Here is a 13817-nt window from a genome sequence, read left to right on the forward strand (position 1 = left end):
GGGTAAAGTTTGCGCTATAGAAAATCGCATTTAAAAAAAAAAGTGACAGTAGGTGCACCATGCCATGGTGGAACGTGTATTGTACATGCGTTCTCCAAGGACAGGTCTCCAATTGGAGGGTGGGGCGAAGCAGGAGGGGGGGTCCGATTTCTAAAAAAAACCAAAAACGTAACCAATGTCCTTGATGCACTGAGATTTCTCACTAATTGTGGGCTATTTCTTGCCAGGGCTATAAGGACCCAAAAAAATGGATGCCAGATGACAGGGCTTCTCAATTTTAGGTTACTGCTCTGACTGCTTTTTCTTTGATTTCCACCCAATACACTCCCATTATGTAAATCAAGTCATACATGTTTGATTGCAGATCAGGTTCATACCATATAGCTAACTGTGTTATGAGGCACGAATTACTACCCTGTAACTCCTGCTCATGTTGTGGATGCAAAGCTCAGAAAAGAAGTACCTTTTCAGGGTGGGTGACAACTGTCTGTGCTTATGTGTGGCATTGGGACCCTTCACCATTCCTTACAGGGTGGCTCTCTAAGGATTCGTTGCGCCACTGCTTTCTACGCATGCATTTCCCTTCTTTCCTTAACGTTTTTGTCTCAAGGTGAGGTCTCCTTTTCTTTTCCTCGTTCATTTCCTATTGAATTGTCTGCCTTAGTCTCACCACGTCCCAGCAAAAATACACACTAACGCAAGGCTAAAGCTTAAAGCTATTTCACCGCTTCTGAGGCCGACAACGCACGATACAGTCAAGGATACACGTCAGGAAATACAAACCGAAACCGCACATCAGAGACCTGACTTTTATGGGTGTGTTTGTGAAGCTTCTCGCGTGTTTTACATTTTCAGCAGCAACCAATAGACTGCAGGCTTTCAGCCAATCCGAACAGGCGCGTTTTATGAGGCTTGTGAATGCGCAAGTCTTTATGGCTAGTGTTTCTTTCTTGAGATTGCTTGGCGAGAGAGATGTGGGTCTAGTGCTTGGTGACCCCCGTCTCGCTACTGAGCACGCTATTAGAGTTGTATAGGCGCATGTGTTGAAGATCTGCGACTGCCTTTGGTTTATTTCAGTAGCGGTAGAAATATTTAGAATTTCCCTGTAGACGCAGAGGAGAGGCTTTGTACCTACCTGCATGAGACCTCAAACAGTCATCCTTCCTCTCAAGTTATTACGCATACCCTGATCAGTAATCTCAGCCGCAGCAGCGCACATCAACAGAACCATGCGGGAGGACTCAGATACGGTGAGCCTTGGATTTAGTTAGCGGTCTCTGGTTTAGCCCTTTGGCGGTCCTCATCTCTTACTCCCCATCTCAGGTTCTTACAGAAACATTCCACACGCCCCTGCTTGTCAAGAGGCTGAGAGTAGACTTGTACATTTCCTTTACTCCGCCTCACATCACCCGCCCTTACACGAGCTCCTGCTTGGCGCCAACATAGAGCACAGGCTTGTAAGTAGGCACATGTGTTTCAGACGCGTAGGGGACAACTTTGTGTTTATTTGCACTTTTTTGTCGTCCCTTTTATTGTGTTAGGATGCGAGGTCCTCATCAGCCCTTTTGAAGTCTGCAGGTAAATGGGAAGAAAGAGGGTGGGGTGTTTATTACCTGGCAGTGAAAACCGTCCATTCGACCGCCAACTCTAAAACGGATGGGTGGTCGAATGGCCAAACCCCAGAGGACACTTACTCCGTTGCTCGGAGGAATATGTTGGCGACATAGACGGAGTAATCTTCCAATGTGACATACGTAAGGTCTGCCTGTCTAGATCAGGCGAGCGGACCTTCAGTTTGGTGGCGAGGGTAGTCTGTCGCTGTTGCAACTTGCGACGGAATACTCATTCAGCCAAAAACAAAACGCCATTATGTACTTTTGTAGCAAAAACGTTTGTCAGAGGAATAGGTTTGTACCCCCCCTCTATATGACCTGTCTGTGTGATGTATAGCTTGGGCAGTGGTTTGAGTAGTTGGAATTGTGGTCCATAACATTGACTGACACTACTGAGTCAGTGAGGGTGGCGACCTTCGTCCCTTATCTCTATATATATCTCTTTGGTTGTCTGTTGAGCCCCAACCCCCCCCCCCCCACCGAGTTATTTATGACGTGAAGATGTCCCCTACTTCCACATCAAAATCACTAGGAGCTATCAACATGCAAATTGATTCTGCTTGTTTCTTAACCAGATGATCCGTAATGATTAATGTGTACAACTATACTGTTTGCACCCCCTCTGCTTTCTCAGATTCATGCGAATTGATAGTTTTTTCCTGCGCGCAGAGCATGTCTTTCCTCAGGTGGAATATTTCAGTGGCAGGTGAAGTTCCTTGCACCATTTCCTGCCTATGTTGTTGGTGGGCTTTTCGCTTCTTGTATTCGTGGTGCTTTGTCTGGGCCCTGATAATCAACACTTTCGTTAGGCTGTTTCTATTTGCTCTACTGAACTGTTTGAAAACCTGTGGGCCCTGACTAATATGAGCATGGCATCCAGCTTCATATTTGGATCTCTTCTTAACAATGAGGATGTGCACTCTTGAATGATCTGTGCTCGGATCTCCTTTGGTGGGTTGTCATCAGTGCATGTGCTGGCTAGTTTGGGAAGCTTCATTAAAAAGGTAAAGTGAATCACTTTGGTTTGTTGAAGTTTGAACCTTCCATAGTTGGGCTTTAATTAAGGGTTGAAGTAGGTTTTGAGGGCTTCTGTGGCTGCATCATAATTAGGGCTCCTGGTTTTATGGTATTTTAAAATATTTGTCTGAATTTATCCATATTTATTTTTGGGCCATTTAATCTGTGTTTATCCATATTTGTTTTGGGTATAAATGAAGTTGTAAAACTGTACATTTCCATATTTATTTAACTGATAGACACACACTCATACTTTGATGTCTCTTGTGTTTTACCTATTTAAGCTGCCAAGTATATCATAACAATACATCCACTGGTAAATACTAGCATTATACCACAAATGTATATTGACACATGCCATTATTTAAAGAAATTTCATCTTGTTTTTAATTTCCCATGCTGTCCATCTGCTGGACTATAATTCATGAAAGACCGCGCAGAGAGTCACTTAAAAGCAGCCCAATTTTCTGTATTTATCCACTTTTAAAAATAAATGTCGGCAGAAAACACATTGTTTTCTGTCTGCGTTTATCTGTAAAATGGACAACGGGGAGCCTTTATCATAATCATGTTCACCACCAGTGTTGGGCAAAGTTGCACTCCTGCAAATGTAAGTAGCAGTGCCACTAGTCTCACAGGTGACTCAGAAGTAATTGTTTAATCTTCCCAGCCATGATATCCAGCTGAATGTTGCAGTGGCTGGGTCTCTCAATTCACTGAATGGTGACAGAGTAGCCATTGATGAGTGTATTCATCTATGGCTGGGACCTGGACTACCTATGTGTTTTTTGGTGTTGAGGTTACATCATCAGGTTTTTTTTTGTGACCCTCTCCCTTCTGTTTTGGTCAGCCGCCATAGTTCTCGTCTTTTGCGCTCATTTTCGCTCGCCTCTCCTTCCCCTTGTGTTTTGTGGGTACTCAGTCTCACACTACTTGTCTTTTTCCTATTCATTTTTTTTAATGTCCTCTTTTTAGGTCGGGCCTGTAGCAGCTTGCATGCGCTGCTCTGGCGAGACTTTATGTAAACAATAAAAGGGCTTTGGAAATCTGACCACGTGCTTGTGCGTGTGGTTTAGTTTTGTTCGCATGCAATTGGGCAAAGGCAGGTGCATGTCCCGCCTTTGCACCGCCCATGGCCTATTGGTGGCGGTTACCCGCACGGCCGACATCTGTTTTGCATTATCGTGCCCAGACTTGTGCGCCATAATGCAAAACAGATGGCCTGCTCCCTCACACAAGCGCGCACGTGCTCTCGCGCACCACTCGTGGCTTGCTTTGAAAGCAGCCGTGCGACCAGTGCTGATACTGCGTTTAGCTGTTGTATATAGCGAATCGACCCGAAGGCATTGATGTGCTTACCACAAGCACCAGTTGCATTACACAAGGGCGTTTTTCTGTTTTAGGCACTAGGGTGGGATTAAGTGATTTGCTGAGAATCACAGGCATTGAGCCGACGCCGAGACTCGAGCCTGGTTCCCAGCTCCAAAGTCAGCAGCTCTAGCCGTAGCACCACATACTCCCTCCCTGTTTTTCTTTACTGCTCCTCGCTTCTTTCGCTTTCGTTTTAATTCCAGGCCCTCTACCCTGTCATATGAATCTCTAACACCTTCTGGCAGGACGCCCACAGCTTCGCGACAATAGTTCACTCACTGAAGCGCTCGTTGCTGCTGAGATGCGTGTGTATCCTGGGCTCGAACGTCAGCATTGCTCTCCATGCCTGAGATCCCGAATTAAAGTAATGTTATTGTTACAGTGTCTGATCATTACAAACGGTTGTGTGACTAAATCAGCGTCCAGCTCTCTCTGACGGCGTGTGCTGCTGTCCCTCTAAGACTAAGTGAAGAGCTGCTGTTGTGCACATGGCGTTATGACGCAGCGCAGACTATCTGCGCTACACAAATCCGCGTGTAAACGGGCCTGTGATTATCACTTACCTCACTACGTTTGCTGCGGAACACAAGCATTTCTTACAGTCCCATCCAAGCGTAGGAGTTGGCTGCCTCTGTTTCCCCCCCACCCCTCAGAATGCCATTACAGGTAGGGAAGAACACACCCGTCACTGGCCGTACTGTCGTTTGTGGGTGCTGGGATGCACTGTCAATGGTGCAGCGGCACCGCAACTGAGTCCTCGGGACCACGGAACCCTGAATATTAGATTGTTTTACTACCCAACCAGTGCTGAACGACGGGGGCTCATTTTCCTTTGCACTAGGAACCCCTTTGCTACGCTCCTTGGGGGTGGAGGCGGGGGGGCGGAAGCTCTGACACCAATCACTTCACTGTACAGTCTTCAAATTACGCACTTCCATTAACTCGGGGCTTGAGGCCGCTCTGTTGCCCCCTAGTGCTGACGGTAGAACTGGCAACCACAGGACATATCAGCGGTGTTGCAGCCATCACTAGTACAGCATGTGCAGTGGCGCCAGTGCCAGTGGATGTGAATGTCCAACTGCATCCTGTTTGTGACTGCCCTTTGTGACCCACCAAGAGGCAAAAGGACATATTCAGTTGCCCTCGTGGAACTATTTCATGAACGGTCCGCGTGCCTCATTATGGGCCGCTTCAGATGGGACACCTCAGTCACAACTTGAACCCAGTCTCACGGACTGGACCAGGGGTCTCCTGAGACACCCGCCCGGACTTGGCTAACGCCGATATGGATATAGGATAAGTTAACATCCAAAGAAAGGTGCTATCGTTCAAACCGGGTCTGCATGGCGAGCCGCTCGCCGTCTTCCCAGGCCGGACAAGTCATGGGATTGAATGTCCTCACGTTTCATCATATTTACTGATGCACTTTATATTCCGGGACAGCTCACCGAGGTGCCAGGGGTTGGGGGTGGGGGAAACACATGTGCAGTGTCCCTCTCTCAAGGATTGAGTCATGTCACTTGGAATGAATTATGCCCAGAATTACGCGGGGCGGGTGATTATGTAGTAGCGTTCAGTACATTAGGTGAAATATGAAGGGCAAATTGTTCAACGTGACAAAAGGCAAACTACGAGTCATTTTGTTTGATTAAATGCAAATATGTGGCGTATTATGTGCTATTATTATCTATTTCCCATTTTTCCATACATTTATACACTGGGGAGACAAGGCGTATCCAAAATACACAGCCGTTTAAAAAAATAAAACTATAAACGTTCACCAGACCTTATTCAAAACTGCATTCACAAACAATAACATTTTTTGTTGTATATAGAAGTACGACAATACCATTTTACTAACACAGTCCTTTCCTCCTCCAAGTGTGAAATAGTCAGCGGTAAATTATTATTATTATTATTATTATTATTATTATGCGTTCTTATATAGCGCTCGATTACCCGTAGTCATCTCGGCGCTTGCCTTGGGAACCCGTCCTGGTTTTTCCCTGTGAGATACCCATACTGGGCATCCCCAAGGTGAAAGCCAGGCATCCCGCCGCGGGGGGGCCGTAGTGGAGATTAAGCAAGCTAATGCCCAGAGCTGCAGAGTGTGAACCTGTGACTCGAGTAGGCACCGAAATGAGAATTATCGAGTCCGTGGATATTTCGGCTCAAGACCCTGCTGCGTCGGGAATTGAACCCTGGTCCCGGGTCTGACCTCTGCTTCAGGGTCTGCCGCCTCTAACCAGTGAGCCACACTTCTCCAATGTGTGCAATGATGCGTTCAGCAGAGTAAACCTACATGGGCACATTTCTTGCAGTAGAAGAAGTGCCAGTCGTTAGCTGCAGTTTTGTGAGTTCACACTACAGGGTCTTGGGGAGCACACATTTCCATTAAGAATCAATCACACCGAGAAATAGTGTGCATTACGTTTCTTATAGGCAGATGTGGTTTAGAAGAATCTATACCATGGTCGCAAACATTTTCCCAGGGGCCACAAAGTTTTGTCTGTGATGTGACCGAGGGCCCCACTGATTCCAGCAGAGTGGTGGCATGTGTTGGGGAGATTGGCAGTATGGTGAGTGTAGGTGAAGTGAAACATATACATCTATTGCCTGAAATGCACAATTAGAGCCAAAAGCTTGGGATTAATCCCAGCTTCTCCACATAACTAAATTGTGTGATCCCAGGCAATTGTTTTATTTCACTTTCCTTCCTTTTTCTTCTGTATCGCATATGAAGAGCTTAAAATGCATGACTTCAGGAAGTGTGGATACAAAACCTTCTCCTGTGTTTGATTTAGTAAACAATAATGTTGATCATGTGTAATATAAACACAGGCCACCCAAAGAGTGCACATAAAAACCGACTTGCCTCTTAGTTCACTACTGGCATTGTTGGCATTGTCGGGGGAGCAGTGAAAGTTTCTAAATTAGCGTTTGAAAACTATCACTGTAAAAAAACATAAATACTTCCCAATGCACTACTATCACTGTAAAAAAACATAAATACTTCCCAATGCACTAATATGACCTAATAATACTAAGGCGAAGCAGTTCTGTATTTTAATGATATACTCTTTTTAGGTTTCGAAACCTGGCGAGGGGCGAAGCCCCTCCCAGATCGAAATCTTTTGTTTTCAGTAGTGAGGTTAGGACAGCCTCTGTTTCCAATTGGCTAGCTCCATAAATGGAGACTAGCCATTGGGAGACAGAGGCTGTCAATCGCGCTTTCTCCAGAAAACGCGATTCGGGGGCGTTTCTGGTGCTTTTTTTAAGCCCCGCCCCTTTGTCCCGGGCCGCGCTGCGATTGGCTGCCGGCCCGGGACACCCCCGTGACGTCATTCCCGGGCCGCGCTGTGATTGGCTGCCGGCCCGGGACACCCCCGTGACGTCAGCCAATCACAGCGCGGCCCGGGACCTGACTTGTTCTTTGATGCCGGCAAAAAGTGTGGGTATTTCCTTTTCAATCTGACCACCCTTTGACTTAGTTCCGGCAGCAGAGGCAGGTTCCTGGACTTGATACGAGGCACAATTGTTATTGCCACTTTGTACCGTCTTTCCCCTCACCTGTGCAGCCACTCCAGAGTTTTCCACCGCCTCTGCCGTTCCCTCCTCATGTCCGCGGGGATTGCCGCGAGAGCCCTTCGGCGGCATCCCAGCAGAACACTAAGGTTTTGCAGGACAATCAAGAAACGGCCTCCAGGTGCGCCGCGAGCTCAGCAAGAGCAACGCCCAGAGACTACGCCGAGTCCGCACCCGCTCCGCTGCAGAGAAACACAGCGGTATCCACAACGGCATCAGAGTCCAATAATCCGTTCAGCAAAACGGCCACCAGGTAAGGTCCGCGTTTAGAAAATGCCAGCAGCAGCAACAGAATTCCACTCCTCCACTCCATCCGAGGACTCACGAACAGGGTCTGGCAAGAGAGGTCTGCTCAAGCGTCCACAGCGTTCGCCATCTTGCCTCGAGAGTCTCGCCATCTTGCCTCGAGAGATTCCTTTTTTTATTTTATTTTTTTAATGCATTTTTTATTATTGTTTCCTGGCCCTCGACATTCTGTAATTATTGCTGTGTTGTCCGGCGGCCGCCGTTGGCTCTGACCCGGTTCGGTACTAATCGGAGCTGCCAGGTCAGTGCCTCAATATTGCCCACACAGTCGTCACTTCTCACTGTTAGATCAAGAGATCGAGATGTGCACACCAACCCCAGCGCCCTGCTTTGTTTGTGACTGCCACATGGTGAAAGAGCCTTCTCTTGTGAAGCCTCAACAGATGCATGGTGCTTACTGCTACTGTCTCGCAGTTATCGAAATTTGATCAATATCCACATCGTTGGTAATCACGTTATGGTCTGCCCGAAGCTGTTCACTGTTTGCCACAGCAGGTGCATTAACCCACAGACTTTGACTATCTCATGCTGCAGGGGTTACGTTTTCTTGTGCTTTGCCGTTAGTGGAGACATCCCAAGCTGCCCCATGTCGTTTCTTGAGAGACTGTTTTCAAAGCTCTTGCTGTCACTTAGATGCAGCACCCCCACAGTAATCTGCAGTCCAAGATGTATGTGGAAGATGTAAGGGGTCTGCACTGAGGGTCTGTGTCACCTGACTCCGGATTCCACGTCAGACGGTGCAAAGATAAACAGATTACTTCACAGCGGATTAGTTTAACAGCAGCTTTCATTGAGCCGAGGTTTCAAATCAAATAGTTTGAGAGTTTGTGTGGCCGTCCAGTCCTGGGTAAATCGAGGTTGTGCTTTTATATCGCGTTTCATTTCAGGTACGTTTAAAAAAAAATCGTTTTTTTAAACAGGAAAATGTTTAATGAAAAAATAGTAAGGGAAATACGGAAGTACACTGTAGTGAAAAGCAGTGAAAGATAAAGACCTTCTAAGGACTGTGCAGTTTATGACAGGTGTAGCTAAAAACAAATGTGTTTCCTAATTTCCTGTTGTTTTACTTTGCTCCTGTCCTCCTCCAGCCGTGTTCACTATGCTCCCGCCCACTTCCCGTTGTGTTCACCATGCTCCTGCCCCCTCCCGTTGTCTGCATTTCCTTTGCTCTATCAGCCATCCCACACCGTGAGTCTGATTGTAATTTCTACAAAACGGCAGGGCGCCCAGGATAATGGGCTGCATGACTAACCACTTATAAGGCCCCAAATGCGAAACCTATTGGCTATGCCAACTGCTTACAGCAAAACAACTGTTCTTAATTTTCAACGAGAATTTAGTGCACAGTCCACCAGCACATCGTGTTTCAATCTTAATTGGACAGAGACTTGTTTAGCTGGCCTTCAGTTCAACATATATGTCTGCTAAATAATCCACATTTGTAAAGCGCGAACAATCACCCGTAAGGGTCTCTAGGCGCCGTCGGGAAGATTAAGGTTAAAAAACACTGGTGCACATCATGCAAAAGCTGTTTTTTACACACGTCTTAACACTAAAAACCATCTTGTTCTTTAGTGATCTCAAATTGTCAGCATCAATGGAAATAGAGGCACATAGCAGCAAGCGAAACCGTTGCATTGTAAATGCTTGTTTAATTTTGAACAGGCTATCATACTTTTACACTTTTGTTGGAAGACGTCCTTAAAAATGAAGTTATTTCTAAAGTTTACTGGTGTAGGACACCATAGTTACTTTCTTTCTTTAACTTAAATTAACCTTTACATAAATGCTTGCCTGATTTTTTAACGTCTTTTTAATGTTCCTGCTGAGTGGAGTCCAGTGTTGATGTTGAGTAGGGTACCACATGCAACGGTCAAGAGGGTCTCATACGGCCCCATGGCCGTAAATGAGTATCACTGATCTATACAATTCAAGACTTTAAACCTTAAAATCGATGCTGACAGGTTTTGATTCTTATACTTTCAGAGGGTACTTTTGTCATAGCTGCTACATTGTGAGCAATGTCTGTGAGGTAAACATGATGGGGCCTGTTCACAAAATGCATTTTGTAGCACATTTTGTAGTACTACAAAATACATATTTTTTAGATCAAATTTATTTTTATTTGTAAGGCATAACAGTGCGATATTAGGACAATCACAATCAGATATGCTTTTTTCGCCCCCTGTGTCTGACCCAGCGTCAGAAATCCGATCCCCGGGGGTAAATGCCATGTGTCCATGTATGCTGGCGAGGGTGATACCCATCAAAGTAATGCACAGTAGAGCTCCTGTAACCAACCCCCCCTCGAGGTCCACCCTAACCCCAACTGCCCCCCCCTTGAACATCCCCCCTCCCCCCGCCCACCCCTCAGGTGTGTTCCGCTGAGTAGTCACTTGGAATCCAACTGGACCCCTAACAAGGCTTCTGTTTCTTGTCTCTTGGAGGTTTATGAAACTCATCCACCAGTCTAAGAACGTTGAGATATTTTGGGCATGTAAGCTCATGGAATTCATGGGACAGCAAAGAGACCAAGGGTGCCCATGTTTCTCTAAAAGTGTCCGATGTTTGTGTAAGAGAGGCTTGTATGCGCTCCATCCCCATTACATACCATAGCCGGTGGAGCCATCACGTGTGTGTGGGTTTCCGTGAGGTGCCCCAAAGTGAAAGAATGTGTTGTGTCGCTGCCCCCATCGCCAGCCCCATTTGTTTCCCTCTTATTGACTTGAGTGGGAAGGGGAGTTTGTTGGGCAGGCCCAGGATCGCATACGCGGGGAAGCGGGGAATCTCTGTCTCGAAATATAAGTCTATATCCCGGAGCACCACCTCTCAGTATTCCTGTACCTCTGGGCACTCCAAAAAGACAAAAATGTGGAGAAGGGTTCTAGGGGAAAATCTTTAGAGACCTTCTTGTATCTTGTCCCCCAACTGAAGTACTTGAAAAAACACGAAAGATACCAAGGGTCTTTAAGAAAAGAGTCACTGCCAAATATTGGTATGTGGACTCACGAATACCTACTGGTTATTGCTGTGACATAGGAGAGAAAAACTTTACGTTAAAGAAAAGAAACCCATCAGCCCACCGATTGGTGAAGACTCATCATCTGGGTTTGTTTCGAAAGAATGATGCCCACTAGTCATTTTCTCATAATGTCTAATGAGGATGGCTAGAGTAGGGTCATCATCTAGAAGAAAGAAGATGAGTATGATATAGGCTGGTAGGGTAGTGTGCAGTGCTCAAAAAATGATAACAGTGTATTAAAAATGCCTGTTGTGATGTCTAAAGAACAAATTTAATAGAGATGACCATCAGAACGGCATCGTTAAAAGCAACGTGAAAATAGTATTTATAAAATATAACTATTGATCATAGATGAAAAAATGGTCGACATGTTTCAGCCCTTCCGGGCTTTCATCAGGACCTACGATATCCACTACTGCAACAATAATCACACCAAGTGAAAAAGAAGAAAAGAATAGACCTACCAATCGTATGGTCTTTTAATCCAATGCATCTCCTATGAAACATAACACAAACAAAGAATATATACATAGTGCAAAATCATTCTCAAGATTTGGTGCATTTACTATGTTATATTTGATGTGTCAATTATATTATCAAAAATCACTCACCCATCATTGTAGGGAGGAAAGGCCTCACCTTGCCTGGCACTCGCTCAGGTAAAAGGGGCCACGCACTGTAAGGAAATTTTAATAGATGTAGATGTGTTTCTAGCACCTTTGGTGAAGACTATGCCTACATACCTTCAAGACACTCAAGATGTTTTACGTCTGTTACCTGAAGTAGAATTTGCCGCTGTCCAAGACTACTTGGTCAGTTTCGATGTAGAGTCGCTGTATACTTGTATACCTCAAGTGGAAACTCTGCAGACCATTCGAGAACTCTTAGCTACTATCGAACATGATAGCATTACACCTATCCATTTCATTATGGATCTAGCGAGAATTGCAATGACTGAGAATTTCTTTGGTTTTGAGGACTGTATATATCTCCAAACATCAGGGACATCAATGGGCAGCAAATTTGCGCCCAGTCTGGCGAATCTGTATGTCCATCATTTCGAAACTCATCATGTCCTCAACCACAACAATCCGTACTTCCATCAGACGGTGTTGTGGAAGAGGTACATAGATGACATTCTGGTGGTATGGCGAGGAACCAGCGAGTCATTACTGGCTTTTCATTCATGGCTGAATAGCCAGAATCCATACCTCAGATTTACTGTTGAATACAGTAAAACTGAACTTCCATTTCTGGATTTACTAGTGACATCCAAAGACAGTCATCTTTCAAGCAGTCTTTATCGAAAACCCATGTCACGCAACTCTCTTTTAAGGTTTGACAGTCACCATCCTCGGTCCCTAAGGGAAAAACCTCCCTTTCGGACAATTTCTCAGGGTCCGTAGGAATTGCTCAGAGAAACCTGACTTCCTGAAACAATCAAGAGATCTTTCCATGAAACTAGAACAGCGACTATACCCGATTAAACTCATTAAGAATTCCTGCAAAAGAGTCTCTAACAACCACCGGGAGGCATTACTTGCACCTCCAGTCGAGAAACCAGCCCTGAACAGACTAGCCTGTGTGACTACTTTTAGCACTGCTACGTCTAAGATACAAAAGATCATTAGACAGAAGTGGCGCATTCTAAACAGTACAGGGGATAACATTCCTTTGCCCCTTTTTTCTTTCAAGAGGAGTACTAATTTAAAAGATGAATTGGTCCATACTAGACCAAAATACCCAATCCATGAAACTCCATCCAGATTGTGGAACCTTCCGCCAGTGCAGGGACACTATCCCTGTGGTACATGTTCAGTGTGCCCCCAGACAAAGAAGACATTGTCAGTTGACATTGGCACTGCATATCCATGGAAATTGAAACACCATACAAACTGTAACAGTGAAAGGGTCATTTATCAAATTACCTGTCCTTGTGCCCTTCGCTATATAGGGATGACCACGAGGAAAATAAAACTCAGGATACAAGAACACAAAAGCACCATCAGATGCAACAGGCAGGCCACCAGGATGACATCGCATTTTTTAAGCATGAAACACTCTGCTGAAGATTTGGAGTGGTTGGTACTAGAACAACCCTTCATACCTCCGCATGTGTCTGACGTTTCACACTTTTTACACATCAGAGAGCAGAAGTGGGTTTTCAGACTTAAATGCGACTCAGAAGGTTTAAATGACGAAATCCCTTGGTTGCAGCTGTAACCTAGTATGTCACGAACATCATTGGGATTATGAGTCACTATTTATCAAGATTTTTGATGGGCTGCAGATTGCACTAAACATAATCCTTTTTAGAAGCGGATTGCACTGGTACATCATGTGTGTCTGTCTTTTATTAATGATTACTGTATAAACATCAGCCTGTAAATATATAGGCTATTCACAGTTACATTCAGAATGTATATATTTGCAATCTACAAATGATGGCTGTATAAACAACATGAGCTTTTGATCTGTATTCCTGTGCATTAATATGAGGTTATCTTGTATCGAATATACTTCCATTGTTTTGAGGTTAAACATGGGCAGGACAGCAGCCTCTTACACCTCTTTGCACCCTCGCCTCACGGTAATATACATTTTTTAGAAGGGTGATGTACATTAAAAAAAAAACCTTCATATTATATGGCTCCTTTTGGTCATTACGCGCTTATCTGGTATACGCGCGCAGAAGATACACGCTGATCTTTTTAGAACCTCGCTTTGCTCAGTTCTATTTTTGTTTTGTTTTGTTGCGGTTTTTTCCCCGGTCATTTTGAATTTACAATGCAACAACAGGATTAGCTTCCGGTTACATTGTTTTGTTTCCGATAAAGCTCCGGCCTATCAGAAATGACCCTGCACAAAGCAAACGGGCATGGCGAAAACTGACATCAGGATCT

At 45.1% G+C, this 13817-nt stretch overlaps 1 protein-coding gene across 3 annotated transcripts in view; it reads left to right on the top strand.

The window, feature by feature from the left end:
* The first annotated feature begins 1022 nt into the window (after nt 1–1022).
* Nucleotides 1023–13817, top strand: part of LOC144823528 (uncharacterized) — a 457863-nt gene continuing 445068 nt past the window's right edge. For all 3 annotated transcript variants that reach the window (XM_078682114.1, XM_078682116.1, XM_078682117.1), the window contains exon 1: nt 1023–1250. In XM_078682114.1, the coding sequence (XP_078538240.1) occupies nt 1230–1250 (21 nt within the window). In that variant the 5' untranslated portion in view covers nt 1023–1229. The remainder of the gene's footprint in view (nt 1251–13817) is intronic.

This window comes from Lissotriton helveticus, chromosome 3_1 (assembly GCF_964261635.1).
Source record: "Lissotriton helveticus chromosome 3_1, aLisHel1.1, whole genome shotgun sequence".
NCBI classification, from domain to species: Eukaryota; Metazoa; Chordata; class Amphibia; order Caudata; family Salamandridae; genus Lissotriton; species Lissotriton helveticus.